Below are 27,814 nucleotides of genomic sequence, written 5' to 3'. Positions count from 1 at the left end.
TCCTTTAACCCCTTGACAAAAAGCCTCAGCACCTATTAAGATCACTGCTTCCCGAAGTCTGATGGCAGACTCTGTTCTCAATTCTAGGTCACTGAGTCAGTTTTCTACCTGAGGCTAGAACTACACATGCTTTCCTACATGTTTTCCCAAGAAAAGGCTAGAAGATGCAAGGTAGAGTATTTTAAGAAGGCCTGAAAATCCTGCCCATCTGAAAAAATATCTTCCACTCTGGCTTGGTGCCTAGATTGATCATTCACAGCACTGAGATGACTGAGCATCTGTGGAGCATCTATCTGTGGTCAGCACTGCTGGCCCTTTTGGAAAAGGAAGAGACAACAATAACAGTAGCTAACTTTTGATCACGTAAAAAGAGCTTAATTTTTTTTTTTTTTTTGAGACAGAATCTCGCTCTGTTGCCCAGGCTGGAGTGCCCTGGCACCATCTCAGCTCATTGCAACCTCTGCCTTCCAGGTTCAAGCGATTCTCCTGCCTCAACCTCCTGAGTAGCTGGGACTACAGGTGTGTGCCACCATGCCTGGCTATTTTTTTAAAAATATAATTTTAGTAGAGACGCTGTTTTGCCATGTTGGCCAGGCTGGCCTCGAACTCCTGGTTTCAAGTGATCCACCCACCTCGGCCTCCCAAAGGGCTGGGATTATAGGTGTGAGCCACTGTGCCCGGCCCCTGTAATGCCAGCACTTTGGGAGTTCAAGGTGTGTGGATCACTTGAGTTCAGGAGTTTAAGGCCAGTCTGGGCAACATGGCAAAAACCCCATCTCTACAAAAATACAAAAATTAGCTAGGCATGTTGGCATGAGCCTGTAGACCCAACTACTTGGCGGCTGAGGCAGGAGGATCACTTGAGGCCAGGAGGTCAAGGCTGCAGTGAGCGGTGTTCATGCCCTATTGCACTCCAGCCTGGGCAACAATGTGGGACTCTGTCTCAAAAAAAAAAAAAAAAAAAAATTGCACTAAAATATTACTTATCTTGACTACTGAGTTTTTTTGTTGCTCCCTTCAATTTTGTATCCAAGGAGTGTATCTCCTGAGCTCACCTTAACCTAGTCCTGGCCCCGAATAATAAGGCAGAGGAGGTGAGCTGAAGTAGTTTACCCTACAACACAGGTAAAAAGAGAGCTCCAAATCAGGAACAAAGTCAGGTTTCTTGAGGCAACCTTGTACTTTTAGACTGAATTGTCTGGATGACTGTCCCCATTTTCTCTTCTAAGGCCTCTAACTAAAATGTTTTGAAAGAGACTGAAACTGTGTTTGCCTAACAAAATGAAGTAAAAATAAACAAACAAAACCCTAAAAACAACTCAAGAGAAAATAACAACAAATAACCCTATTAAAAAATAGGCAAAGAGCCAGGCATGGTGGCTTGCACCTGTAATCCCAGCAACTTGGGAGGATGGGGCAGGAAGATCACTTGAGCCTAGGACTTCAAGTTCACCCTGGGCAACATAGAGCCCATCTCTAATTTATATATATATATATAGAGAGAGAGAGAGAGAGAGAGCACGTGCGAGAGAGAGATCATACATATATATGTATATATAGATATCATACATATATGTATACATATATACCTGTATATATATAGATCATACATATATCCATATATATGTATACACACACACATATGCATACATACATACACACACACAGCAAAGAACTCAGACATTTCTCCAAAGAAGATATACAAATGGCCAAGAAGCATATGAAAAGATGTTCAAAATCACTAATCATTAGGGAAGGGAAAATCAAAACTACAGTGAGGCACCACCTCACACCCATTAGGATGGCTACTATATTTAAAAAAAAAAATCTTCCACCCCCACAAAAAGAGAGAGAAAATAACAAGTGTTGGCAAGGATATGGAGAAACTGAAACCCTTGTGCACTGTTGGTGGGACTGTAAAGTGAGGCAGCTGCTATGGAAAATAGTGTGGCAGTTCTCAAAAAATTAAAAATAGAATTACCATATGATCCAGTAATACCATTTCTGGGTATATATCCAAAAGAATTGAAAGCAGGATCTCAAAGAGATATCCGTACACTCATGTTCACAGTGGAATTCTTCACCATAACAAAAGGTGGAATCAACCTAAATATCCATCAACAGACGACTGGATAAATGAAACATATTACTCAACCTTAAAAAGGAAGGAAACGCTGACACATGCTACAACATGGATGAACTTTGAGGACATTATGCTAAGTTAAAATAAGCCAGTCACAAAAAGACAAATACTGTATGATTTCACTTATGTAAAGTATCAACAGTAGTGAAACTCAGAAACAAAAAGCAAAATGGTGGTGGCCAGGGTGTGGGAAGAAGAGAAAATGGGGAGGTTTTTTTCTGTTTTTTTTTTTTTTTTTTTTTTTTGAGACGGAGTCTCACTTTGTCGCCCAGGCTGGAGTGCAGTGGCACCATCTCGGCTCACTGCAAGCTCCGCCTCCTGGGTTCACGCCATTCTCCTGCCTCAGCCTCCGAGTAGCTGGGACTACAGGCACGCACCACCACGCCTGGCTAATTTTTTGTATTTTTAGTAGAGACGGGGTTTCACTGTATTAGCCAGGATGGTCTCGATCTCCTGACCTTGTGATCCGCCTGCCTCAGCCTCCCAAAGTGCTGGGATTACAGGCGTGAGCCACCGCGCCCGGTGAAAATGGGGAGTTTTTAAATGGGTATAGAGTTTCAGTTTGCAAGATGAAAAGGTTTGGGACATTACTTGCACAACAATGTGAATATACTTATTAATGTGATTGGACCTTGCACTTAAAAATGGTTAAGATGGTAAATTTTGTTATATACATTGTATCACAATTAAACATTTTTAAAGCAAAAAAAAGCAACCCTTTAGGAATAGGGGCCACTAGGATAGTATGAAAGAGGACCACTTTTTTCATTTCTTATTTGTCAATAGTAGAAAAAAAACTAATATAAACTAATACAATTTTTGAAATCCTTTCAAAAGTCCAGCTTTTCCTGTTACCTCTCTGTGTCCTCTCCCAGATCTCCAGTTTCTTTGGACAAAAGCATACTACTATCTTCTTTTTTACTGTCAGTTTCTTGTTCTTCTAAGTGCCTTTGATCTAAAAGCAGTTGAAAGAATTAACTTTATTAGAATGAAAAAAAAATTTGAGAAAGGTTGCCTTTAAAATAGAGTTCAAAAATTAAGGCCAATCAGTGGTCCCTGAAGTGTGCAATGCATTAGCTCCCCTCTTCCCACGAGAGCAGGGGGCCAGGTGGCAGTCTGCAGGCCACCTGTATTTGCAACAGCTGCTTCTGGGGTCTTGGAAGCTTTTCAGTGCCAGATGAAGCTACAGGAAACCTTGCTTGTGCCAAGGCTCAAGGGAGACAGAGGAAGCAGAAGAAAGAAAGGGCACATAAAATAGGAGGCAAGCAACCATGAAAACAAAACGCACAAATTTACTTTGGGGACCATCTTGTTCTCCACTTGTTAGATGTTTCTAAGTTGGAGTTCCAGGAAAGGAATTTGGGTGGGGAAGGGATGTACCCTTTAATGTATGCCAAGCATTTTACATATGCTATCTCATTCCATCCTGCCAGCAGTCCTATAAAGGGAAGAGGACTAACATTTGCTAAGTATTTGAAAATGTTAGTACTTGTACATGGCTCTGTACATGGAGCTAATATGTACTTCATGAGACAGAAATTATTGTCCCCATTTTACAGATTAAGACAACTGAGGCTCAGAAACAGTAAAACAGCTTGCCATACAAGTAACTATAAAGTCAGACTTGAGGTGGAGTTGTGCCTGACCTCAAGGTCACACTTCCCTATATGTACCACTGTGTTGCCAGGGACAGCGTTACAAGAACCTGATGAAAAGGATCTAGGTAATTCGCTTACCATTTGCAGTGCCTCCTGCATCACTTGCTGTGTTCTCATGCAACACCGTGGATGAGCCCTGCTGCTGTTTCAAGAGCTCTGTCACAACACAAAAGCCAAAGGAAACATTTCCTCCCTTGCATGTCCTGCCATTCTCTAGAGCAGTGGTTCTCGAAGGGTGATCCTTAGACTAGCAGTATTAATATAACCTGGAAACTTGTTAGGAATTCTCATTCTCAGGCCTCATCTCAGACCTGCTGAATCAGAAACTCTGGGGGTCTAGCAATGTATGTTTTAACTAGCCCTTCAGGTGATTCTGATGCCTAATAAAATTTGAGAACCACTGCTTTAGGGCATTCCAGGTTTGAAAGGAATTCTTCAAGCATGACAAAATCCCACACGACACTCAAAATAGAAATGATGATGATCATACATAACACTTGCAGAACCCTAGGTGTCAGGTTCTGTTTCTAAGCACTCACGTACATTAATTCAGGATGAATGTTCACAATTAATCTTCACAACAACCCTCTGAGATAGACTGTGTTATTGTTACTCCTATTTAGCAGATGAGGAAATTCAGGTTAAGGAACTTGCCTAAAAATCACACAGACAGTAAGTGGTAAAATTGGGAACTGAATCCAGGCAGTCTAGCTCTAAGGTTTACGCTCTTAATCTCTATTTTATAGTCTCTCAAAAAGTAACATCAAAACAATCTAAATGTTTTCCCATCTCTATTCGCCTACATTTCATATTTTTTACCTGGTTTATGAAAAGACAGAAGGCAGGCTGAGCATGGTGGCTCATGCCTGTAATCCCAGCATTTTGGGAGGCCGAGGCAGGTGGATCACTTGAGGTCAGGAGTTCGAGACCAGCCTGGCCAACATAGTAAAACCCCGTCTCTACTAAAAACACAAAAATTAGTCAGGCATGGTGGCACACATCTGTAATTCCAGCTACTCAGGAGGCTGAGGCACAAGAATTGCTTGAACCCAGGAGGTGGAGGTTGCAGTGAGCTGAGATGATGCCACTGCATTCCAGCCTGGGCGACAGGGTAAAACTCTGTCTCAAAAAAAAGAAACAGAAAAGATGGAAAGCAAAGAATATCCATCATTTCCAATTCCTAAAGAAATACTCAGTCTGGCCAGGAGCAGTGGCTCACACCTGTAATCCCAGCACTTTGGGAGGCTGAGGTAGGTGGATCACCTGAGGTCAGGAGTTTGAGATCAGTCTGACCAACATGGTGAACCCCATCTCTACTAAAAATACAAAACATTAGCCGGGCATAGTGGCTCATGCCTGTAATCCCAGCTACTCGGGAGGCTGAGGCAGAAGAATTGCTTGAACCCTGGAGGTGAATGAAGGTTGCAGTGAGCTGAGATCGCTCCATTGCGCTCTAGTCTGGGCAACAAGAGTGAAACCCTGTCAAAGGAAAGGAAAAAGGAAAAAGGCAAGGCAAGGCAAAGCAAGGAATACTCACTAGACTAAGACAAGCATCTGCTAACTCAGTATGCTGCTTTATCCTCAAAGTGCTCTGCGAAGCAGAGCAAGCTGGGAGGCAGCATAGACAAGCCACCCTGAGCTCGTTGGCATGGTCCTCTTCTTTGCTGGTGCAGGTCTTCTCCCTTCCTGCAGTGCAGGAAGCAGCCCTACCTGGCAGCCATGGGTGTCAAGGGTCCCCATAAGATCATTTAATAGAATTTGAAATTTTAAAAATCCATTTTTGTCCTTGTTAAAAGTAGTGCAGATCTTAAACGATCATCTGTATCCTAGTTCCAAAGAACCTTCCACTTTGTACACCTGTCAGGAGCCTAGAGCTTTGGATGTGAGCCCTCCAAAATAGCAGTTGAGAGTTCCAGTAACTTCCCAAATGTCTCTTTAGGGGAAACAACAGAGTGATGATACATAGTAATTGGGCGGGCAAGCCCATTATCAGAAGAAACTACTCAAGTGCCCTCTGCCCTTTGTCTTTCTGCAAAATTACCGACCCATCTCAAAGTGCAGACATCACCTAGAAACCCATAAGCTAAATGAGGCCCAGATAATTCCCATAAGTGAAATGAGGGAAGGCTTCTGCAAACTGTGCTGGGGTGCAGCAGCACCATGAGGCCAGAGTCCAGGACAAAGTCTGGTAACACAGCTGCTGAAATGGAGGAGGTGAATGGAAGGTTTACACAGCAACTACAGAGGGAAGACAGCAGGATCCAGAGAAAAAGTATCAGCTATGGTCAAACTGCAAAGGAGCCTACAATACTGCCTTAAACTACGACCAAGAACAAATAATACTAAGAATCTACCTGAGCAGAACACGTGTGGAGTGACCTCCACTCTCAGCAGTACTGTTATTTTAAGGAGAGCAACCAGAAAGGAGGAATTTGCAAGGACTGCCTGGGAAATTCCAGATATGGAAAGCAGGGGTGGGAGTGTGGGCTCTAAGAGCCTGACCCAACAACTCTGTGACTCTACAACACTGTGGCACTGGGGGAAGGGTAAAGTGAAGCAAGAAAGGTCCTATGACCATGGAAAAAGAAAGAAACCAAGGAAGGTCTGACAGCACTGACTGGCTCCACCCACATTCATCAGGCCAAGGGACAGGAGCTAAGGGTTATGACAATAAGCCTGGAGAGAGCTGTCCACTGAGTCAGACCTGAAAATTCTGATTTACCTCCTCCTTTATGAAACACAAAACCTCAGAGACCCTGAAAACCAAGGGGTGCCCCTCAGGAAATTCTCTATAGGTCCCATAACAAGAACTGGACTATCCAGAGTCTGATGAGATGCATTTTCTGAGGGTGAAGGGCTGGTTGGCCAGGCTGTCAAAAAGGAGCAGTCAGGTCTTCCCTAGGAAAACAGACCACCTGCCCCCAGTTTCCATAACCATGCAACATTTACTTTCAGCATCAGACCAGCTGGACAGGGCCAGCCAATCAGCTGCAAAAAAAAATTTGGTTGGTACTGCTCAGTCTCTGCCTGAAAATTCTGGTATCTTTACGTTTTGTGCCACTGACTTCCCTGTTCTTAGGAGGGGGATTTATTCACAATTTCAATACCTTTAATACCTACAGCTAATGGCAAAACTGAAAGCACAGGTGTCTTGGCCTGGGCAGCCAGACCTCAGGCCTCAAAGGAATGGCTGGTTTGGTCTGAAAAGGAGATAAGAACTCCTTTAATAAAAGAAATTCATCATAATAAACCCCTTGAATGTTATTTCCCCTTAGATTCATCAACATAAGTCCTTTAAGTAACAAAATGACAACTGATACAAGCCAATCATCCTGGCCAGGCTGTGGCTCATTTTATTGGAAAATTGCCCCTTCCTAAATTTTGGAAAACTGCCCCTTCCTATATTCAACCAGGCTGTCACAGAGCCTTTGATACTAGTGTTCATACTTGAGACAAAGACACCATATTGTGGTCAGTGACATAACTAACAGGGCCGAGAAGTATATTCTGTGTTGAACGTCTCTTACCAATTTCATCAAGTAGTTCCTGAGATGGTGGCGGCAGCTCATCAATGTGATGCTGTGAGAAGGCTTCTACTAGTTCTTAAAAAAGGCAAAAGGGAAAATGTCTTAACACCTCTCTGGACCTGAACTGAATTTTTCTAGGCTCTCACATAGACTTGACTGAGGATTTCTCTCAATGACGAAACAAACTAAGGAGGAAGGAAACCTCTTACATAATAGTTCCAGTAGAGACCTCCTAACATGTGAATGGTCTTTACTCCCCACTTTTACCCCAATCCCTTTCCTTTCCTACATCAGCCCTTACCCTGGTACTGCTTGATCGATGCCCCTCTCTTCCTAAGGATATTTTACAAATTCTTACTAAGTGGCTCAATCTGGACCAGGGCTGCTGGAGGAATACAGAGGTTCTGGACCAGCCAAAATGAACAAAAGCACAAAGTAGGAGGCCTTTAACTAAATATTATCAGGCCAGGGGATTTAGAGGCAATCATACTTTGGGTCTTGCCCCAAGTGCTCAATTATAACATTAACCAAACCTCAACATAATTTACAAAATCTCTATCCCCCTGAGGGAAATTCCAAGAGTTATACCAAAGACAGAAGACGTTAAAATTAAAGTAATAAAGGTAATATGCCTCAAGACTGCTAATATTCTCAGACCTTGTGATTTGGAAACTGTCTTCTAAGAATCTACCCTAAGGAAAGGATCAGAGGTACAGATAAAAAATTATGTACAAAGAGCAAAAAGTGGAAAATGATATAAATCTTACACGTAAGAAAATGGTTAAGCAACAAGTAGAATGGACTATAACTACTAAATATATTTATGAACAATTTTTAATAACAAGGGAAAAGCCTCAAAATATATCAAGGGAATAAAGCAGTCCAGAACTGATACACAATATGATCTCACTATGCTAAAACACATTATTATATATTTATAAAAATATTTAAAAGATATGCAAAAAAAAGCACGTGAGGTTAAAAAAAGTATAGTCACCTTCTTTTTTAAGCTTTTATTTATTCTCCAAGTTTTCTACAATGAGTGTGTTTTACTTTTATAATCATGGGGAAAACAGCATTTCTGTCTGAACCTATTGTGGCATCAAAGATTGATAAGCATCAATTTAAGCCTCCTAGATTATAAACTTCTATTTTGATATTAAACACAGGGTACCTTTAGGCAGGCTCCTTCTCTGGGTGGCATGGGGTGGTGATGAGTCACATGCCTTAACAAGGCTGGAGGATCCAGCCCCAATAAATGAAGACAATCTTTTCTATAAGAGATAAACATGGTAACTGTCATGTGTGTTGAGCTAAAAAGGCATATGCATGCAGCTCTGTCATTTCTAGTTGTTTTGCTGATTAAGTCAAACTCACTCACATGTCACCTCCTCTGGGAAGCCTTCTTTTTTTTTTTTTTGAGATGGAGTCTCACTCTGTTGCCCAGGCTGGAGTGCAGTGGCACAATCTCAGCTCACTGCAACCTTCGCCTCCCGGGTTCATGCAATTCTCCTGCCTCAGCCTCCCAAGTAGCTGGGAATACAGGTGTGTACCACCACGCCCAGCCAATTTTTTTTTTTGTATTTTTAGTAGAGACGGGGTTTCACCATGTTGGCCAGGTTGGTCTCAAACTCCTGACCTCAAATGATCCACCCACTTCAGCCTCCCAAAGTGGTGGGATTACAGGTGTGAGCCACCACATCCAGCCTGGGAAGCCTTCTTATCCCTGATTGCCTCCTCAGCACTCAGTACTTACCGCTGTGTTACATCAGGCCTGTCTTTCTCACTAGACAGTGAGTTCCTTAGAGGTAGGGATTATGTCTTATTGACACTGGGATGCCTTGAAGAGGGCCTGACATGGTGCCTGGCACTTAGAATCTCCCCAATTAACGGTTTGTTAAATGAACACATAAAATTCCTTGTCATTTCCCTACTTCAAAGTGAGACCTTTTTTGAGCCAAATGCCAAAAAAGTTGACAATTTTTCATAAAGGAACTTGTACTTTTCTTTCTTTCTTTTTTTTTTGAGACAGGGTCTCACTCTGTTGCCCAGGCTGGAGTGTAGTGGTGCAATCACAGTTCACTGCAACCTCGACCTCCTGGGCTCAGGTAATCCTCCCACCTCAGCCTCCTGTGTAGCTGAAACTACAGGCACATGGCACCATGTCCCGGCTAATTCTCTGTATCTTTCGTAGACATAGAATTTCGTCATGCTGCCCAGGCTGGTCTCAAACTCCTGAAATCAAGTGATCTGCCTGCCTCGGTCTCCTAAAGTGCTGGGATTATAGGCTTGAGCCACCGTGCCTGGCCAGAACTTGTAGTTTTTCTGAAGAGGCTACACATATGAGAAAGGGAGAGGAAAAGAAAAAAAAAAAAAAAAAGGAGGAAGAAGTAGAAGAGGAGAAGAAGGCAGTATACCATTAAGTGTTTTTCCTGCAGGTTATTAGTTCAGGAGTTCAGGGAACAGTAGAGATCGATCAAAACTCTCAGGGAAGTAACCAGGAGAGGCTTTAAGGAGGAAGCAAAACTTAAGCCTCCCATAATGTAGACTCAAGAGAGGAGTCCCAGGGAACCCAGGAGAGGACCCAGCTTATTTCTTCCCTTCTTAATGAATTTGGAGAAATCTTGGCAGTTTGGGTCACTGGCCCTTTGGGCTGACTCCATGAGTTTGTAACGTGGAATTGATATACTTACAAGACTAGGCAGTCCTGAAGGGCAAGTTTCAGAGGCAGTAAGGAGAGAATCCAGTTTCTTTGCTCTCTCTCGGACACTTATAAATTCATCAGACAAAGTTTGAATAAATTCTTGACTGTTCCAGCAAGAGGCAGACTCTGTCTTAACCTGAAATGTGATACTTTCAATGCAGTCTTTATACTGACTGGCAGCTGAAGAAACTGACCCTGTTGGAGAAAAGCAGGAGGTTACTATCTGAATCCTTTATATTATTTCTCTTTTTTCCCTTTTTCCATTCGTTTTTGTTTTTTTCTGCCCCAATATGATGTGCAGAAATGAATCCTTTATATTAAAAAAACAAACAAAAGAAAACATCCAAACCCACAAACTTATACCTATACTAAGGATTTTCCAAATTGCTAATAACTAAAATAAGGCCAGGTGCGGTGGCTCACGCCTGTAATCCCAGCACTTTGGGAGGCCAAGGGGGGCGGATCATGAGGTCAGGAGATTGAGACCATCCTGGCTAACACGGTGAAACCCCGTCTCTACTAAAAATACAAAACATTAGCCGGGTGTGGTGGCGGGCGCCTGTAGTCCCAGTTACTCAGGAGGCTGAGGCAGAAGAATGACGTGAACCCGGGAGGCAGAGCTTGCAGTGAGCCGAGGTTGCACCACTGCACTCCAGCCTGGGCGACAGAATGAGACTCTGTCTTTAAAAAAAAAAAAAAAAAAAAATTACTGAAATAATCATTGACACAGCTCCTCATGGTATAAAAAATAATAGTCTCTAAACTTGTCCTCTAAACTTTATCAAAATAAAATAAAGGGAGATTTTTTAAACCACAAATATATTGGAAGTAAGGCCACTAAAGACAGGATATTTGATGCTGGTTGCATATGGTTGCAGGACTTAAGAACTATATAAAATTTAAGCACAAGGTACTGTTTTAAGTTGCAAACTCTACAAAGCTCAATGTTTTTGTTCTAAATTCAGTAGCGTTTAGAGGAGACCTAGTATTTGCATGGCTTTACCACTGCAGTTCTAACCAAAACCTCCTAATGGCTGCCCAATAATCACCACCACCATCACCCTGCCCCCTTGACCTACAATGGGATTACCCAGCTTTGGCCCTAAGGAAAAACCTTTGCACTGTGACAACACAGCCATCAGCTGTGATCCCACAGCTTGGCTTCCCAGAGCCAATGGGCTGGGGCTGTAAGTTCTTCTCCCCAAACACTTCTTTTCCCTGTGATTACCTGGGCTGAGTGGAGTGCTGACACTGGTAGGTGCATGGTTTATTTTGGGTGTTTTGCATGAAGTTTCCTTAAAAGAGCTGTCTGGTTCATAGGAGATACTAGACAGGTCTTGAATGTCTGTCAATGATCTAAAGAATTAAGAGCACACAATAATGATGAGAAGATGGCTAGAAAAATCAAACAATATATTCCTGACAGGTATTTTTTAAGTATATTCTTAGCAAAATTTGTATGTGGCAACAGGCCAGAATTAGAGAATATCTTAGAACATCTTATATATCTTAAAGAGAATATTAGAGAACATATTTAAAAGAGATTGTAACTTTTTTTTTAATATTCTTTATTACCACAGAGATTTTTTTTTTTTTCTCTTTTTGAGACGGAGTTTTGCTCTTGTCACCCAGGATGGAGTGCAATAGCACGATCTTGGCTCACTGCAACCTCCACCTCCTGGGTTCAAGTGATTCTCCTGCCTCAGCCTCCCGGGTAGCTGGGACTACAAGCGTGTGCCACCACGCCTGGCTAATTTTAGTATTTTTAGTAGAGATGGGATTTCACCATGTTGGCCAGGCTGGTCACAAACTCCTGACCTCAGGTGATCAGCCCGCCTTGGCCTCCCAAGGTGCTGGGATTACAGGCGTGAGCCACCACACCTGGCACCATAGAGACTTTCTTTGCCAGATATTGTAACTTTAAACATATCAGCAGCTTAAAATAAACTATTTACATAGATGAAATATTCCATATTTCCAGGATATTTATGTGGAAAACAGATTTAACCTACCTTAAGCATAAACTTATTATTATCGTCACTACATTTCCTTGAATGTAAGCTGCTATTAGTTATAAATCACATCACCAATTTGATAACAACTTTTTGGTGAAAGAAGCAGCATACTCACATTAAGTCTACACATAAAAATGGAAAGATTCTTACAAACAAGAATATACTATTCCCTTAAAACCAAGACTTTACACAAGCATCCCTAGACACTCTCTTTGGTGATCGTACATGTCTTTCTCTTTCAGTTCCTTTAGTGACTCTTTTGATGTCTCTTCTTGTTCATCTTCAGTACTGTGAGAAAGAAAGTAAGAAAATTACATAAATCCCCTCTGTGAACAAAGTACACTAACTTGGTACAAGGAACCAGTTGATCAGCCCAGTGTGAGATGCAGAGGAAAGGGCACTAAGCTCAGGAGTAGAAAGTGTGAGTTCTGTGCTGGGCACAGTGGCTCATGCCTGTAATCCCAGCACTTTGGGAGACCAAGGCAGGTGGGTCACGAGGTCAAGAGATTGAGACCATCCTGGCCAACATAGTGAAACCCCGTCTCTACTAAAAATACAAAAATTAGCTGGGCGTGGTGGCATGCACCTGTAATTCCAGCTACTCAGGAGGCTAAGGCAGGAGAATCGCTTGAACCCGGGAGGCAGAGGTTGCAGTGAGCCGAGATCGCGCCATTGCACTCCAGCCTGGGCAACAAGAGTGAGACTCCATCTCCAAAGAAAAAGAAAAAAAAAAAAAAAGTGTGAGTTCTGGTTCTGGCTGTACTACTAGCTGTAAGTTCTCTGAGTGTCTGGGCCTGGGCCTCAATTTTCTCTCCAGAGATTGAATAAATACTCTCTAAGGGTCAGCTCTGAAATCAGTTAAAGACTCTATATGACTGTGAGCAAGTTCATGAGAAAATCAACAGAGCACAGGAACTTTGCTGGGAGGTGAGATATTGGAGCAAAGGGGCATAGCCACGAGGCCTTAGCACCTGTAAGAAGCTTCCTGGTATAGTGTACTAGGAGAGGCCAGAGAGGCTTGTACCAAAAAATGGCCAGAATAGTGAAGATAAACTTGACCCGTTTCTACTTTAACCAATACTTAAGATTCAATTTCAGTACTCACTGAACATTAACTATAAGGCAGATCCCATGCTAAATCCTTCCATATGTTTTCGCATTTTTTTTTTTTTGGGACAGAGTCTCGCTCTTGTTGCCCAGGCTGGAGTGCAGTGGCACGATCTCGGCTCACAGCAACCTTCGCCTCCTGGGTTCAAGCGATTCTCCTGCCTCAGCCTCCCAAGTAGCTGGGATTACAGGCATGCGCCACTACGCCCAGCTAATTTTTTGTATTTTTAGTAGAGACGGGGTTTCTCCATGTTGATCAGGCTGATCTCAAACTCCTGACCTCAGATGATCCGCCTGCCTTGGCCTCCCAAAGTGCTGGGATTACAGGCGTGAGCCCCCGTGCCTGACCTTCACATTTTTAATCCTTGCAAAAATCCTGTGAGACCAATGATATAAATGAAAGATCACGGATTTGGGGTTGAGTTGTGACTTTATTCTGTTTCCAAAAATGTTTGTTTCTCCTTCTAAGCACATAATAGAACAGCACTTTTTGGCCCTCTTGATTTACATAAATGACCACAGGACTTGTTTTAACCAATAAAATATGAGTGAAAGCGATGAGTCACTTCTGGGCAGAAACTTTAACAGCCAGTGCACAACTTACCATTTTCCATTTTTCCTGCCTTAGCAATGAAGGAAGCACAAAAACGGGGCCTCCCTCAGCCTAAGTCTGATAGAAGGTAATACAGCACAGAACATTCCTGGCCAAGCCATGAGCCACGGAAATGAAGCAGGAGCAAAGAAGAAACCTGTTTTAAACCACTAAAATTTGGGAGTTGTTTACTATATATAGCATAATCTAGTCTATCCTGACTGACTAGCTGTGTGACCTTAGAAAAAAATATTTAAACTCTCTGAACTTTGCTTTCCTTATTGACAAAATGGAGGCAATAGTATGTGCCTCACGGGGTTGTTAATGTGGATTAAATTAGACAATGAAACAGTGCCTGGCATATGCTAGATATTTAGGAAATACTAGCTGCAATAATTATAATTAAGGAAATTGAGGCCCAGAGAGAAGAAAATAAATTGAATGTTATTGCGCCAGATACTTTATATCAACTATGAATTTTTTAATTTAAACTTTTCTTTTGAGGTAATTGTAGAGTCACAGGCAAGAAATACACTTTACCGGCTGAGTGTGGTGGCTCACGCCTGTAATCCCAGCACTGTGGGAGACCGAGGCAGGTGGATCACCTGAGGTCAAGAGTTTGAGGCCAGCCTGGCCAACATGGTGAAACCCCATCTCTACTAAAAATACAAAATTAGCCAGGTGTGGTGGCATGCACCTATAATTCCAGCTACTTGGGAGGCTGAGGCAGGAGAATCGCTTGAACCCAGGAGGTGGAGGTTGCAGTAAGCTGAGACCATGCAACAAGAGTGAACCTCCATCTAAAAAAAAAAAAAAAAAAAAAAAAAAAAACACTTTACCCACTTTATCCCAATGGTAACATCTTGCAAATCTATAGGACAGTATCACAACCAGGATATTGACATTGATACAGTCAAGATACAGAACATTTCTACCACCCTCATATTTCTGGTTTACAGCTATACTTACTTCCCTCCTTTCCCCACCCCTTCCTTAACTGCTGGCAACCACTCATTTGTTCTTTATTTTTATAATTTCATCATTTCAAGAATGTTATATTAATGGAATCACACAGTAAATAACTTTTTGGGATTGCTTTTCCTACTCAGCATAATTCTCTGGAAATTTAGCCAAGTTGTTGCATGTATCAATAGTTTATTCCTTTTCACTGCTGAGTAGCACTCAATGGTATGGATGTACCAAAGTCTGTTTAATCATTTACTTGGTGAAGGACATCTGGGTTTCCAGTGTGGAGATATTATGGATAAATTTGTTATAAATGTTCCCATATGTATTTCTGTGTAAATGTAAATTTTCATCTCTCTGGGATAAATGCCCAGGAGTTATATTATTACTTTAAGTTCCTATTGTCAACATTCTCAGTAAGGATTCTTATCCCTACTTCACAGATGGGAAAATAGAATAGAGTGGCTGAGAACCTTGACAAGGTCACATGAACAGAAAGTCAGAGTCAGGATCTAAGTAAAGGTGATGACTCTACCCCTCAAATTGTACTGCACAAGTCCTAACAAAGCTAAGCTGCCCAAAGCTAACTTTGATAAGATAGTAGCTAATACATTTGAAGACAAGCAATATATAAACACGGGGCATTATCACCATTTAACACCACATCTATGAGTCTGAAACCGCATAAGATAAAACAGCCCATACCTTCGTATAGGTTGAAATTGAGACCTGGGCAAAATCTCAGCATTCTTTCCAAGAATTTTTCTCATCTGGAACTTTTCCTCACCTGAAAGCATAAAATAATTTTTTTTTTTAACTGATCTTTGTCAAGCCAAATTATTATCATCATTCCCTAGAATGTCCCTTTGTCTGGTCCAGAATTAGAAATAATCCGGATAAACAAAGTACTGCCCTAATTGGGTTTGGATTGAGTGCTGTAGAAGAGGTTTTTGCTCTGAAAGTTTATTTTCCTTGCTCAGAGCACAGAACTATATTCTGACACTCAGAATACAATCAAGTTATTTACTGGCCTTTCAGTTATAACCACAGTTATTTCTGGAGACAAACGTTGTTTTGTCCTTTTAAGAAGGCAAACTGACCGGGTTCCTGTGAACAGACAGCAGGGGGCGTTGAAAACAAGAACTGTTTGTTAACTAAACAGTCCCAAACTTTAACTATGCCACTTGGCCATCAAACACCACCTAAAGAGTAGGGGCGGGGGTGGAGTCTTGAGTACTGAGGAGCTAATTCAACAGTCTTCTGTTCTCCTTGGCATCAAGTTATTTGAAGTTACTCCTCCCCAATTCTCAGTAAGATGCTTTGCTCCAGGCAGGCAGGGCCAGTATCCATTTTCCTTCCCACCACTGTACTGTCCTAGCTTATACAGAAGGGGGCAGACGGAGCATCCTTTGCTTTGCAGACCTCCAGGCAGGCAGGGCCAGTATCCATTTTCCTTTCCACCACTGTACTGTCCTAGTTAATAAAGAAGAGGGCAGATGGAGCATCCAGCCCTGTTTCCAAATGCCCATGACTCCCCCACCCCCATCCCATTCCTTAGGTCCAGGTGGTCTGGTAGACACTATAAAGGCCCACCAGAACAATGCCACCTTTCACAGCTACCAAGTAGCTCTGAAACTCCACCAGTGGAGAGACATTAGGGGTTCCTCTTCCTCTGACCCTCTTTTAAAATGATAAATATCCAGAAAGCATAAACTAATTCCTAATAAGCAACATTTAGAGCTTAGAGACCTTAGAGTCAGACCCTCTCCTTTACTTTATACCAGGCGAAAGTGGGGCCCTGGGGTGAAGTGACTTGCTGAAGTTTATGCAGAAAAAGTCAGCGGCAGAATGGGGCTTGGAACCTAGCACACTGCATCCTGTACCCCTGTTGTATCCTCTGATGTGGAAGGCAATATACATCAGAGCACTAGATGGAAAAGGGGGTAGAGAGGGGCAGAAAGAAGTGAATGGAGTAGAAATCAGAGACTTTTTCACATACTTTAGATGTCTGTATCAAACTAACTCTGGTTATCTGACCTGTCTGCCCTAAACTTTTCCATCCCACTCAACTCACCTCCAAATACAAGTTAAGTGGCCACATACAAGGCAGGTCCAAAAAAGGCTCTGCAGGAAGAGGTGGGTGGCCCAAGGCTCTGGAGACTTTCAATACATATTATGCTGAGACTTTAACTGTTCATCTAAAAGCTTACAGCTTCTTAAAACACTTCCAACTCTGGCAGGGGCCTACACAAGGTTACAGTTGGAAGCTGGAGTATGCAGTGGAGGAAGCGAGTAAGTTCATAACCCCACCTTCTTTGGGCTTACAGGGTTGAGATATGACCATGGACAGTTACACAGGTTGGTAGGTGGATAACCCTAGTTTTAAAATAGATGAGTGCATACCTTAAAAGAACAAGAGTACACAATTCTAAAAATGTAACAAAGCCAACAGTTAACTTATGTCTGTCTGGTGACACATCCCTGGCTACGGATCCAAGGTTACCTTCTCACCTAATAGAAAGCCCCCGCTAAGTTATACAGAACCCAAGGCCTCCCAAGTGGTAGATGTTAAGTTGAATCTGCATTGTTAGCTGTTACCCTTTGCTAAGATGCTAAGCAAGCAAAGGAAAATGCTGGTGACACTGCCTTCTGGGGAGAAGAAATACATGGAAACCTAGTTCTAATTTTGTTATGTCAAAAACTAGCTATGTAGCTTGGGCAAATCCCCCAGGTCAGCTTAGCAAAGATAACTGTGCACTTGTTATGTGGCACACCAAGGAGCCTGAAAGCTTGAGAGACCAAAGGGGGAAAAAGCAGTGACTACAACAACATACGCTATAAAAACGCAAGGGGAGGTATAAATAATACAACACATGGATGTCATGAGGTTGGTGAGGAGCAAGGGATTTGTTCTATTGAGGAGAAATCATTGAACCTTGGTTTTCTCAACCATATAATGAAAGGTTTGGACGAGGCTGTCCCTCAGGATCCCCCCAGCTCTAAACATCTGTGATCCAACAGAAGAAAGTGAAGGGAAATGATTCTCAAGGAATCTTCCGTAAGGGCTTATTACCAGAGACTTGAGGTTGGGCAAATGCACCTTGTATTCCTTCAAAGTCCTCTTCTATGGGACTCGAGGTCTAAAAATGAACAAAAGAAAGGAGGTTCACTGGAGGCAGACATATTAAAAGGTCAATAATTTCTTGATGTTCTTAAATCTTGAAAATCTTCATAAGATCCCTGCGTCTTTATAGAAAAAGTACAAACTTGCTTCCTAGACATTAAGTACTTATTTGTACCATATGTCCCTCCTCAGTAAGTCCTCCCTCACCTCCCATTGTGAAGAGGAATTATGTGACTCCCCCACCTTATATCACTATCCCTGTTCATCCCAATCTTCCAACAAAGATGTTTTGGTTCTTGGGAGCTTTATCAAAAGAGCTAAATACGGTTTAAAAGCTGGCCTGGTATGCGAAACTACTCTATGAGGTAAGAAGTCGGAACGATGGTTCCTTTTGGAAGAGGCAGTGACTGGATGGGGGAAGCACAAGGGGTCTTTTGGGGACTAGTAATGTTTCATTTCCTTTTTTTCAAACAAGGTTCTGCTATGTTGCTCAAGCTGTTCTCAAACTCGTGAGCTCAAGCAATACTCCCACCTCAGCCTCCTAAAGTGTTGTGATTATAGACATGAGTCACCACACCAAGCTGAAATTATATATATATATTTTGAGATGGAGTCTCACTCTGTTGCCCAGGCTGGAGTGCAGTGGCACGATCTCAGCTCACTGCAACCTCTGACCTCCGGGTTCAAGCAATTCTCCTGCCTCAGCCTCCCCCCGAGTAGCTGGGAATACAGGCACCTGCCACTGCGCCCAGCTAATTTTTGTATTTTTAGTAGAGATGGGGTTTCACCATCTTGGCCAGGATGGTCTTGAACTTCTGACCTCACGATCCACCCACCTTTGCCTCCCAAAGTGCTGGGATTACAGGCGTGAGCTACTGCGCCTGGCCTGAAATTATATCTTTGATGCATCCTAGAATTCTTATCAGTCAAATACTGTGATTGACACATACAATCCTCCCTTTCCTCCACCCCACCTTTCATATTGGTAAAAGATCCCAAAAAGGTGCCAGGTTAGCAGGGAGGTAGGGTAGAAAATAAGTAAATAAGAGAATCCAACAAAATTCATTTTAGAAATGAAAATACTCTGTACAGCAGGTTCTTGTAAAAGCTAGGCAGATTCCCAAGAAAACTTGGTATATTGGACAGTCTCATATTTGTTGCTGAACCCTTGCCTCAATCTTGGCTCTCCCATCACTAAAGCTTGTCAGGCTGGAGTTAATTAATTCCGTACATCTGCAGAACACCAGTCTTCCTCAGAGACAGGAATGATAGCCTCGTCCATTCCCAATAGGAAGAATATGTGAATTAGGTAGCATGAATAAAAATGTTTTGATCTAGGCACGGTGGCTCACACCTGTAATCCCAGCATTTTGGGAGGCCGAGGCGGGCGGATCACGAGGTCAGGAGTTCAAGACCAGTCCGACCAACATGGTGAAACCCCATCTCTGCTAAAAATACAAAAATTAGCTGGGTGTGATGGCGCACACCTGTAATCCCAGCTACTCAGGAGGCTGAGGCAGGAGAATCGCTTGAACCTGGGAGGCAGAGGTTGCAGCGAGCCAAGATTACACCACTGCACTCCAGCCTGGATGACGGAGTGAGACTGTCTCAAAAAATTTAAAAAAATAAATAAATGTTTTGAAAAAAAAGTACAAAGTGCTGTATAAATGCAGTAACCAAATTTGGGGAGAAACTGCACATGACCTCCCATCCTCAAAAATAAAAAATCTTTCAGACGTTTTTTCAAAACACATATGAGCGCATAGGTTCATATCACACTCCTGACACCAAAAAAGGTATAAAAAACCCTGGTACACATTATATACTTTGATATGTAAGCTATTTTTCTCAATAAAAGAAATAAGGCAATGGAGAAAGGTGAAAATGTACTTTACCCTGAACTGCGTTTTTTACCTCTAGAGCTAAGTTTTCTTGAGCAGTCGAGGAGTAAAAATATTCATCGTCTGGAGTTAAAAATTCATCTGTTATGTCCTCAGAAGACTCTGGTGAACAAGTTGATTGCATGGACTGATGCTATTAATAATGTAGGAAATCACTTTTAAGTTGCTGTTCATTGTAACCAAATCGCTTTATAGTTGGATGCAGTGTTAACAACGGGGTTACCTAACACTACCCAGCAGTCAGTGTGACACTCTGAGCTGACTCTCCCTACCTCTTTGTGCATGTGCCTCTGCCTTCCCTTCCTGGTGGGGAAAAGCAGCTGTGAACTGCCTGGAGTAGCATGAAGGAATGCTAATCCTGAGCCTCAGCAGCATCATCTGCAGAATGGGTGGAGATGAAGTGACCGTCCTATTCTAATATTCTAAATAAGGAGAAAGGCCCTAGTCAACTCAAGTTGAGTACTGAATTTAAACACCCTGATCCCTCATAGGCAGAGACATAGCCCGTGTGTTGGCATCATCTTACAGATGAAGAGGCTGCGGCTACTCAGAACCTGTGAGTCCCTCGCGTATTGTAGGTTAAAGGCAAATGAAGAAGCATTTTAAAAACAGCAATGTACTCTCAATAATAAAAATAAAATAGTAAAAAGCAGCAAATTTATATTTGTTTATTTATTTTTCCGAGACGGAGTCTCGCTCTATCACTCAGGCTGGAGTGCAGAGGCATGATCTCGGCTCACTGCAACCTCCACCTCCCAGGTTCAAGTGATTCTCCTGCTTCAGCCTCCTGGGTAGCTGGGACTACAGGTGTGTGCCACCATGCCCGGCTAATTTTTGTATTTTTAGTAGAGACGGGTTTCACTATGTTGGCGAAGCTGGTCTTGAACTCCTGACTTTGTGATCTGCCTGCCTCAGCCTCCCAAAGTGCTGGGATTACAGGCGTGAGCCACCATGCCCAGCCTGCAAATTTCTGTGTCTTTTTGAGACAGAGTCTTCCTCTGTCAACCAGGCTGGAGTGCAGTGGCATGATCTCGGCTCACTGCAGCCTCCGCCTCTGGGGTTCCAGTGATTCTCCTGCCTCAGCCTCCCAAGTAGCTGGGATTACAGGTGTATGTCAGCACGCCTGGCTACTTTTTGTATTTTTAGTAGAGATGGGGTTTCACCATGTTGGCACGGCTGGTCTCAAACTCCTGATCTCAAATGATCCTCCCACCTCGGCCTCCCAAAGTGCTGGGATTATAGGGGTGAGCCACCGCGACCTGCCTGCAAATTTATTTCTATAGCATCTCTGTTCCATCCCTTTTTTCCTGCTTATTTTGCAATATTCAGGACCTGATTACCATATGGCCAAACAAACGGCTCACTTCAGTCTTTTTTTTTTTTTGAGACAGGGTCTCATTTGGTCACCCAGGCTGGAGTACAGTGGCGCAATGACAGCTTGCTGCAGCCTCGAACTCCTAGGCTCAAGTGATCCTCCTGCCTCAGCCTCCCGAGTAGCTGAGACTACAGGTGCACACTATCATGCCTGGTTAATTTTTATTTTATTTAGACAGGGTCTCACTCTGTCCCCTAGGCTGGAGTGCAGTGGCGTGATCATGGCTCACTGCAGCCTCAACCTCCCCAAGCTCAGGTGATCCTCCCACTTCAGCCTCCCAAGTAGCTGGGACTACAGGCATGCACCATATCCAGCTAACCTTTCTATCTTTGGTAGAGATGGGGTCTCGCCATGTTGCCAAGGCTGGTCTCGAACTCCTGGACTCAAGCAATCTGCCCACCTTGGCCTCCCAAAGTGCTGGGATTATAGGAGTGAGCCACTGTGCTCAGCTGATTTTTACATTTTTTGTAGGCAGGGTCATATTATGGTGCCCAGCCTGGTCTTGACCTCCCGGCTTTAAGCGATCCTCCTGCTTCAGCCTCCCAATGTGCTGGAATTATAGGTGTGAGCCACTACACCCAACCTTCAGTGATCTCTTGGCAGAGATTTTGTGACTAATTTCCTCGGACACTGCTTTTTGCCACACGCTTCCCTTCCTGTGCACTTAACAGCTGCTCCTCTTTACCTCTCATCAAACTGAATTTGAGTCCTGGCCTCCTGCAGACATTCCCCACTTTTCTGCCTAGGCCTGCTTCTCCAGCTCAGCCAGTATACTTAATATGACTGTTCTTCCAGCCCTCAAGTCAGAGAAAGAATAAGCTGATCTTATGAATGGTTCGTATGCCATGATTAAATATAATAGGTCAAAAGACCTTACATTTTATCACTATTGTATTCATATATTGTATCATTCTCAATTGCTGTGTATATTCTTTAAATGATTGCAATCCCACATCAATGACAATAAAAAACTTTTGGTTTCTTAGTCTGGCTGTGCTATGGCCTAGAGTGTGTCAAACCCCTGAAGCAAGGCTGTAACTGCAGTGGAAATGCAAATGGATCCTGCTGAGGCGCAGTTGTCAGGCACAAACACATCACTTCCACTGAGCTGGGAGCTGAGTCTGGCCCTCAGAGGATATTCCAGGTGAAGGTACTCTCATAGCAACCCTGCCCTTGCTTTTCCTACTCCTAACTGACCTCAGTCATCTGCTGGGGAAGGAGCTTTGCTCCAGTTTTGTTTACCCAACTATATCAGAAACTCACGTGCAAAAGCTGAATCTGACACTTTTCTGTACTCTCCCAATCTCCAGGATACACAATTCACTGAGTTGAACTGACTTTTTAAAAAGTATCAGACAGGAGGAAAGATTATTTTATTCATGTCAGTGACATGAAGGCACATGCTCCAGCCAAAAATAACTACTATAGATATTATTTTGGTGTCATAACACATAACAACTCAGATCTATCTTATTAGATCCTTGGGTTCGACTTGGCTTTCCAGGCAGTATTACTTACACTGTAAGATTTCTCAACAGCCACCAATGCGTCAGAACTTGCTTGAAAGGCTTCACTATACTCTGGTTGTTCCTTTTGTCTGGGAGATGGGTGCCTGATACCTAATGATTGTAACACAGTCAGGGCCAAAGTTATTCAGTGATATTCAGACAACATGGAAGAGCATAAAGGTGGCATGAGAGAAGAGATGTATACATATTCTGCCAAGAGTGGCCATGTCCCATACCTTACATTCAGTCCAGAGAGTAGAGACTGTTAGTTTAGCCTGACCTCAAAATGCAGCCCTGGATCATCTGCCCACCCATTCGCGAGTGACGCTTGACAAGAAAGAGATTCTAAATACAAACAATACCCAAGTCAATAGATTTTCTGCCTAAGACAAATGACAATTTTAGATGTATCTTTCTTTTTTTTTTTTTTTTGAGACAGAGTCTCGCTCTGTCACCCAGGTTGGAGTGCAGTGGCGTGATCTCCACTCACTGCAAGCTCAGGCTCTCGGGTTCACGCCATTCTCCTGCCTCAGCCTCCCATATAGCTGGGACTACAGGCACCTGCCACCGTGCCCAGCTAATTTTTGTATTTTTAGTAGAGACGGGGTTGCACCGTGTTAGCCAGGATGGTCTCAATCTCCTGACCTCGTGATCTGCCCGTGTCAGCCTCCCAAAGTGCTGGGATTACAGGTGTGAGCCACCCGCCCGGCCAGATGTATCTTTCTTTAACTTATAAACAACTGTGAAACAATATCCCATGCCCTGATTGTAAGCAAATTATCAACTGAAAATATATGGCCTCCATTTTTTTTAACCTGTAAATCTATAAACCGATGACAATAAATGTCATGTGTCTCTAGGTTCCTCCAGCATAGACTCTCTGGAGAGAAAATTTAATGCCAGCTTAGAATACATTCTAAATAAATTCTGGGAGAATTTATTTCCAGTTTAGAATACAATGCAGAGACATGGGCAGTAGGCAGTGGTGGCCCACCTCTATCCCCAGGTAAAGAAGGCTCAATTCCTTGCCAAAACCAGGGTCAGTACGTGATTATTTTACTTTCTTTGGACAAAGGGGCCTGTTTCAGTAATATAAAAACTGATCAGTGTCTGAATCTGTTTGCCTGTGGGAAATGCAATGAGATATATGGCTATACTGCCTTCCCCTGGAATTCAAGGTTTCCAGAAAAGTAGGAAAGTAGAGAGGACCAAACCAAAAAAATATGCTGGAAGGTTTACTTTTTTGAGAGCTGATAACTTTTTTTTATTTTTATTTTGAGACAGGGTCTCACTGCCACCCAAGCTGGAGTGCAGTGGCATGATCACAGCTCACTGCAACCTCCACCTCTTAGGTCCAAGTGATCTTCCCACCTCAGCCTCCTGGGTACCTGGAACTACAGGCGTGTGCCACCATGCCCAGCTTTTTTTTTTTTTTGTAGATACCAGGTTTCATCATGTTGACCAGGCTGGTCCCAAATTCTTGGGCTCAAGCGATCTGCTCGCCTCACCTCCCAAAGTGCTGGAATTACAGGCTGAGCCACCTCGCCAGACTGATACTTGATTGAGTTCACCTATCCTGATTCCCGCAAGTGAACTTACTGGTGAAGCTTCCAGGCCTGGGCTGTCTGTCATGCTGATCACTGTCATAGTCATTGCTGCCCGTGTTGTCAAACTTGGCATTTCCTCTGGGCTCATCATTTTCCCTATGATACTCAATAACTCGCTGCCAATCCGTGTTTTCAGGGCTCCCAATGGGTGGCTGCAGCAGGGCATCGGGCTCATTTTCAGCCTCACTCTCTAAAGTCAAACTACTCTGAGGATGCCAAGGAGGTACAGTGAGCTGTCCAGTAGCTGCTTTCTCTGCCATTTCTTTCACCTCCACTGGGCACAAGAGAAAATAGCATTTAAAACATCATTGTAAACACTGGAAACACAGGCTTTCATCTAAAAGAAATACACAATACTATTATAACTCATACTGTAACAATAATTGCCTTTTTACAGTTGTTATCATCCTTAGCTTGCCCTGTTTGGCTTGAATGGGAGGTGAGGGGAGAACTGATGACAGAGAGAAGGGAATTTCAGTTAGTCATCCCAAACAACAACCCTTGTTGCTGACTTCCAGGGTGAAAGACAGCAAAAAACTTACAGATAGACCCTCTTCCTGTGAAATTTTAACAGGAAAAATGACATCTAAAGTTCCCAGTGTGTAATAATAGAAAGGATTCTATTTGAGTTTGTCTAGTCTTTCCAGACTACACTGAGCTCGTATTTTTGGAGTGCATACATACATGCATGTTTTCATTTCAAAAGTTGTGGAACACTTCTGCTAATGTCACTTACGACTAGTATTAAAAATAGACATTATATCCTTTAAGCCTATAAGAGAAAACTGATACAAAGGATAATGCCCACAGGATATGAGAGTGACACTGCATACTCTCCACTTTAATAATGCTATACAGTAAATATCTATGTAGCAGTTCCTCAAATAATGTCATTTTATCCAATATTGTTTCATTGTAACTCTGATGATAAAAAAAAAAAAATTCCCAGCTGAGGCCACTGTCTGGGTGGCACCTAAGTATTCTCCCCATATCTGCATGGGTTTTTTCCAGGTAGTCCAGTTTCCTCCCACATCCCAAAGATGTGCACGTTAGGTGAACTAGTGTGTCGAAATGGCCCCGGTCTGTGTGAGTGGGAGTGTGTGAGTAGTCTGCAATGGAATGGTGTCTGTCTAGGGCTGGTTCCCTCCTTGTACCCTGAGCTGCCAGGATAGGTTCTAGCCACCTGTGACCCTGAACTAGAATAAATGGGTAATTACTTATCTTACCTGTTTTTATTAATCTCTCTTAAATGTGTACATAGCTCACATTTATTTCAATGTTTAATATTGGAAGTGTTCTGGTCTTTATTTGGAAGTATAGTGATGTATTTGTGACCAGAAATATGCTGTAGGAACTTAACTCTTGTTTATATCAATTAGCCCATGGTAAAATTGGTTTTGTTATACATCGTTTTGCTTAAAGTCATAGTTTGCTTAAAGTCATTGTTGTTTCCTATTAACAGTATTAATAGGACTTATTGTATTGTGTACTGTTTTATTACATTTCTTATACAATATACATTTATATAATAAGAATATTTCCTATAAAGTCTAGAAATTAAAAAAAAAAAAGCATTTCCCTTCTGGTCTATAGTCAGAAGGGCCCTGCTTTTACAATGAAATATAATAAAAGAAAAAAAATTCAGAAGGACATTGCTATGGTTCTAAATGTGCAACATAGGTTGTATACTTAGAAATATCAACCACATTAGAAATATACTTTAAATTTCATTTTGTCTAACAAAACCCATGACTTTATACTCACTTTTCCATTTTAAGTGTACCTCTCCATCATCTTTATTTCTGGACTCTGCATTATAGATTTCAGAAGAAACAGGATCCACACTCATCCTGAATTGCATGGGTTTTTTGGAGGTAGGGGGAGCAGGGTGGACACAAACACATCAGTTTGCTCAAGTTCCTGACAGAACTGAAAGCCCACTAGCCCATTCAGAGGACCTGTTTCCTACTCTCCGAGCCATTCCTAGAGTTGCACTGACCCCTTTGCACCAGCAGAGGGTGCCAGAACCCGCCCCCATCCCTGCCCCACCACCAGTTTCCAGCCTGCAAGGATCCTTACCTGGCAGAATCCCAGTGAGAGGTGGGTGGCGCAGAAGGTCCCTGCCAGTGGCTTGACAGAGTGAAGAGTGCACTATCAAACTGTGTGGCTTTGGCTTGGGCAGTGGACTCTCTAGGTTTTCCTCGGCTAAGAAATGAAAGGACTGAGCTATAAGATCTCTAAGAGTATTTTTAGTTTCTAAGTTTAGATTTTGTGATTATAAAAGTGCTCTTGGGAGATTTTCAGAGGTAGAAGAAACCCACAGTTGAAGCGCAGTTTCACAAGACAATCCCTGGGCTGTTGCAGAGCCTCCCCTGCAAATGCCACAAATCACAGATGATGGTTCAGGTGAGGGTTCTGCTCCTGCCCTTCCATCAGAATTCTCTGGTAACAGGCCCACCTTCATATCTGTGACAACACAATTAACATCTGTAGTTGTTGAGACAGAGTCTCAGTCTGTTGCCCAGGAGTGCAGTGGTGCGACCTCAGCTCACTGCAACCTCCGCCTCCTGGGTTCAAGCGATTCTCATGCCTCAGCTTCCCAAGTAGCTGGAAATATACGTGCACACCACCATGCCTGACTAATTTTTGCATTTTTAGTAGAAAATCATGTTGCCCAGGCTGGTCTTGAACTCCTTATCTTGAGTGATCCACCCACCCCGGCCTCCCAAAGTGCTAGGATTACAGGTGTGAGCCACCATGCCTGGCTGATTTGTTAAAAACAGTCTTAAGGCATCAGAGATCCTGAAGAACATTCAGAAACCTTCAATCTAGTCCTACTGAATTCTAGAACCTGACCTACCACTAGGTTACTATCTGACTTTGGCAAACATCAATCTGTCTAGGCCAAGGCTTCCTCATTTGCAACATAAGGGAGTCTTTTTTTCCTCTAAATATCCCATAACTAGCCAGGCATGGTGGCTCAGGTCTGTAGTCTCAGCCATTTGGGAGGCTGAGGCAGGAGGATTACTTGAGCCCAGGAGGTTAAGGCCAGCTTGTGAAACATAGTGAAACCCTGTCTCCAGAAAAAAAATAAAGTTTATAAATATCTCATGAACATGTACATTTTATCATCTATTCAATTAACTTTTCAAAAATGCATGATCTGGCTGGGTGCGGTAGCTCAGGCCTGTAATCCCAGCACTTTGGGAGGCCAGGGTAGGCGGAGGCCAGGAGTTGAGGTGAGCCTGGCCAACATGGGGAAAACTCTATACTACAAAAACAAAAATTAGCTGGGCATGGTGGTGCATGCCTGTAATACCAACTACTCAGGTGGCTGGGGCATGAGAATTGCTTGAAATCGGGAGGTAGAGGTTGCAGTGAGCTGAGATCACACCACCACACTCCAGCCTAGGTAACAGAGCAAGACTCTATCTCCAAAGAAAAAAAAGTGTAGGCTGGGTGCAGTGGTTCACACCTGTAATCCCAGCACTTTGGAAGACCAAGACAGGTGAATCACGAGGTCAGGGGTTCAAGACTAGCCTGGCCAACATGGTGAAATCCCCGTCTCTACTAAAAATACAAAAATA

The 27,814-nt window shown here is 42.9% G+C and overlaps 1 protein-coding gene across 3 annotated transcripts in view; it reads right to left on the bottom strand.

Moving 5' to 3' along the window:
- TEX14 (testis expressed 14) overlaps window positions 1–27,814 on the bottom strand; it is a 161,482-nt gene that overhangs the window by 5,460 nt on the left and 128,208 nt on the right. For 2 of the 3 annotated variants that reach the window (XM_011979186.1, XM_011979187.1), the window contains exons 16-29: window positions 26,307–26,432; window positions 25,992–26,077; window positions 24,220–24,501; window positions 22,631–22,731; window positions 19,751–19,870; window positions 17,786–17,852; window positions 15,418–15,499; window positions 12,273–12,335; window positions 11,261–11,388; window positions 10,022–10,227; window positions 8,503–8,602; window positions 7,329–7,397; window positions 3,880–3,957; window positions 2,999–3,098 (exon numbers count right to left, since the gene is read on the bottom strand). In XM_011979186.1, coding sequence (XP_011834576.1) covers window positions 2,999–3,098; window positions 3,880–3,957; window positions 7,329–7,397; window positions 8,503–8,602; window positions 10,022–10,227; window positions 11,261–11,388; window positions 12,273–12,335; window positions 15,418–15,499; window positions 17,786–17,852; window positions 19,751–19,870; window positions 22,631–22,731; window positions 24,220–24,501; window positions 25,992–26,077; window positions 26,307–26,432 — 1,608 coding nt within the window. The remainder of the gene's footprint in view (window positions 1–2,998; window positions 3,099–3,879; window positions 3,958–7,328; window positions 7,398–8,502; window positions 8,603–10,021; window positions 10,228–11,260; window positions 11,389–12,272; window positions 12,336–15,417; window positions 15,500–17,785; window positions 17,853–19,750; window positions 19,871–22,630; window positions 22,732–24,219; window positions 24,502–25,991; window positions 26,078–26,306; window positions 26,433–27,814) is intronic. The other variant, XM_011979188.1, reaches the window with a different exon arrangement.

The sequence above is a fragment of the Mandrillus leucophaeus genome, unplaced genomic scaffold, assembly GCF_000951045.1.
Source record: "Mandrillus leucophaeus isolate KB7577 unplaced genomic scaffold, Mleu.le_1.0 Scaffold20, whole genome shotgun sequence".
Lineage (NCBI taxonomy): Eukaryota > Metazoa > Chordata > Mammalia > Primates > Cercopithecidae > Mandrillus > Mandrillus leucophaeus.
Note: the sequence above shows the minus strand (reverse complement) of the source record. Positions and strands in the feature narration are given on the sequence as shown.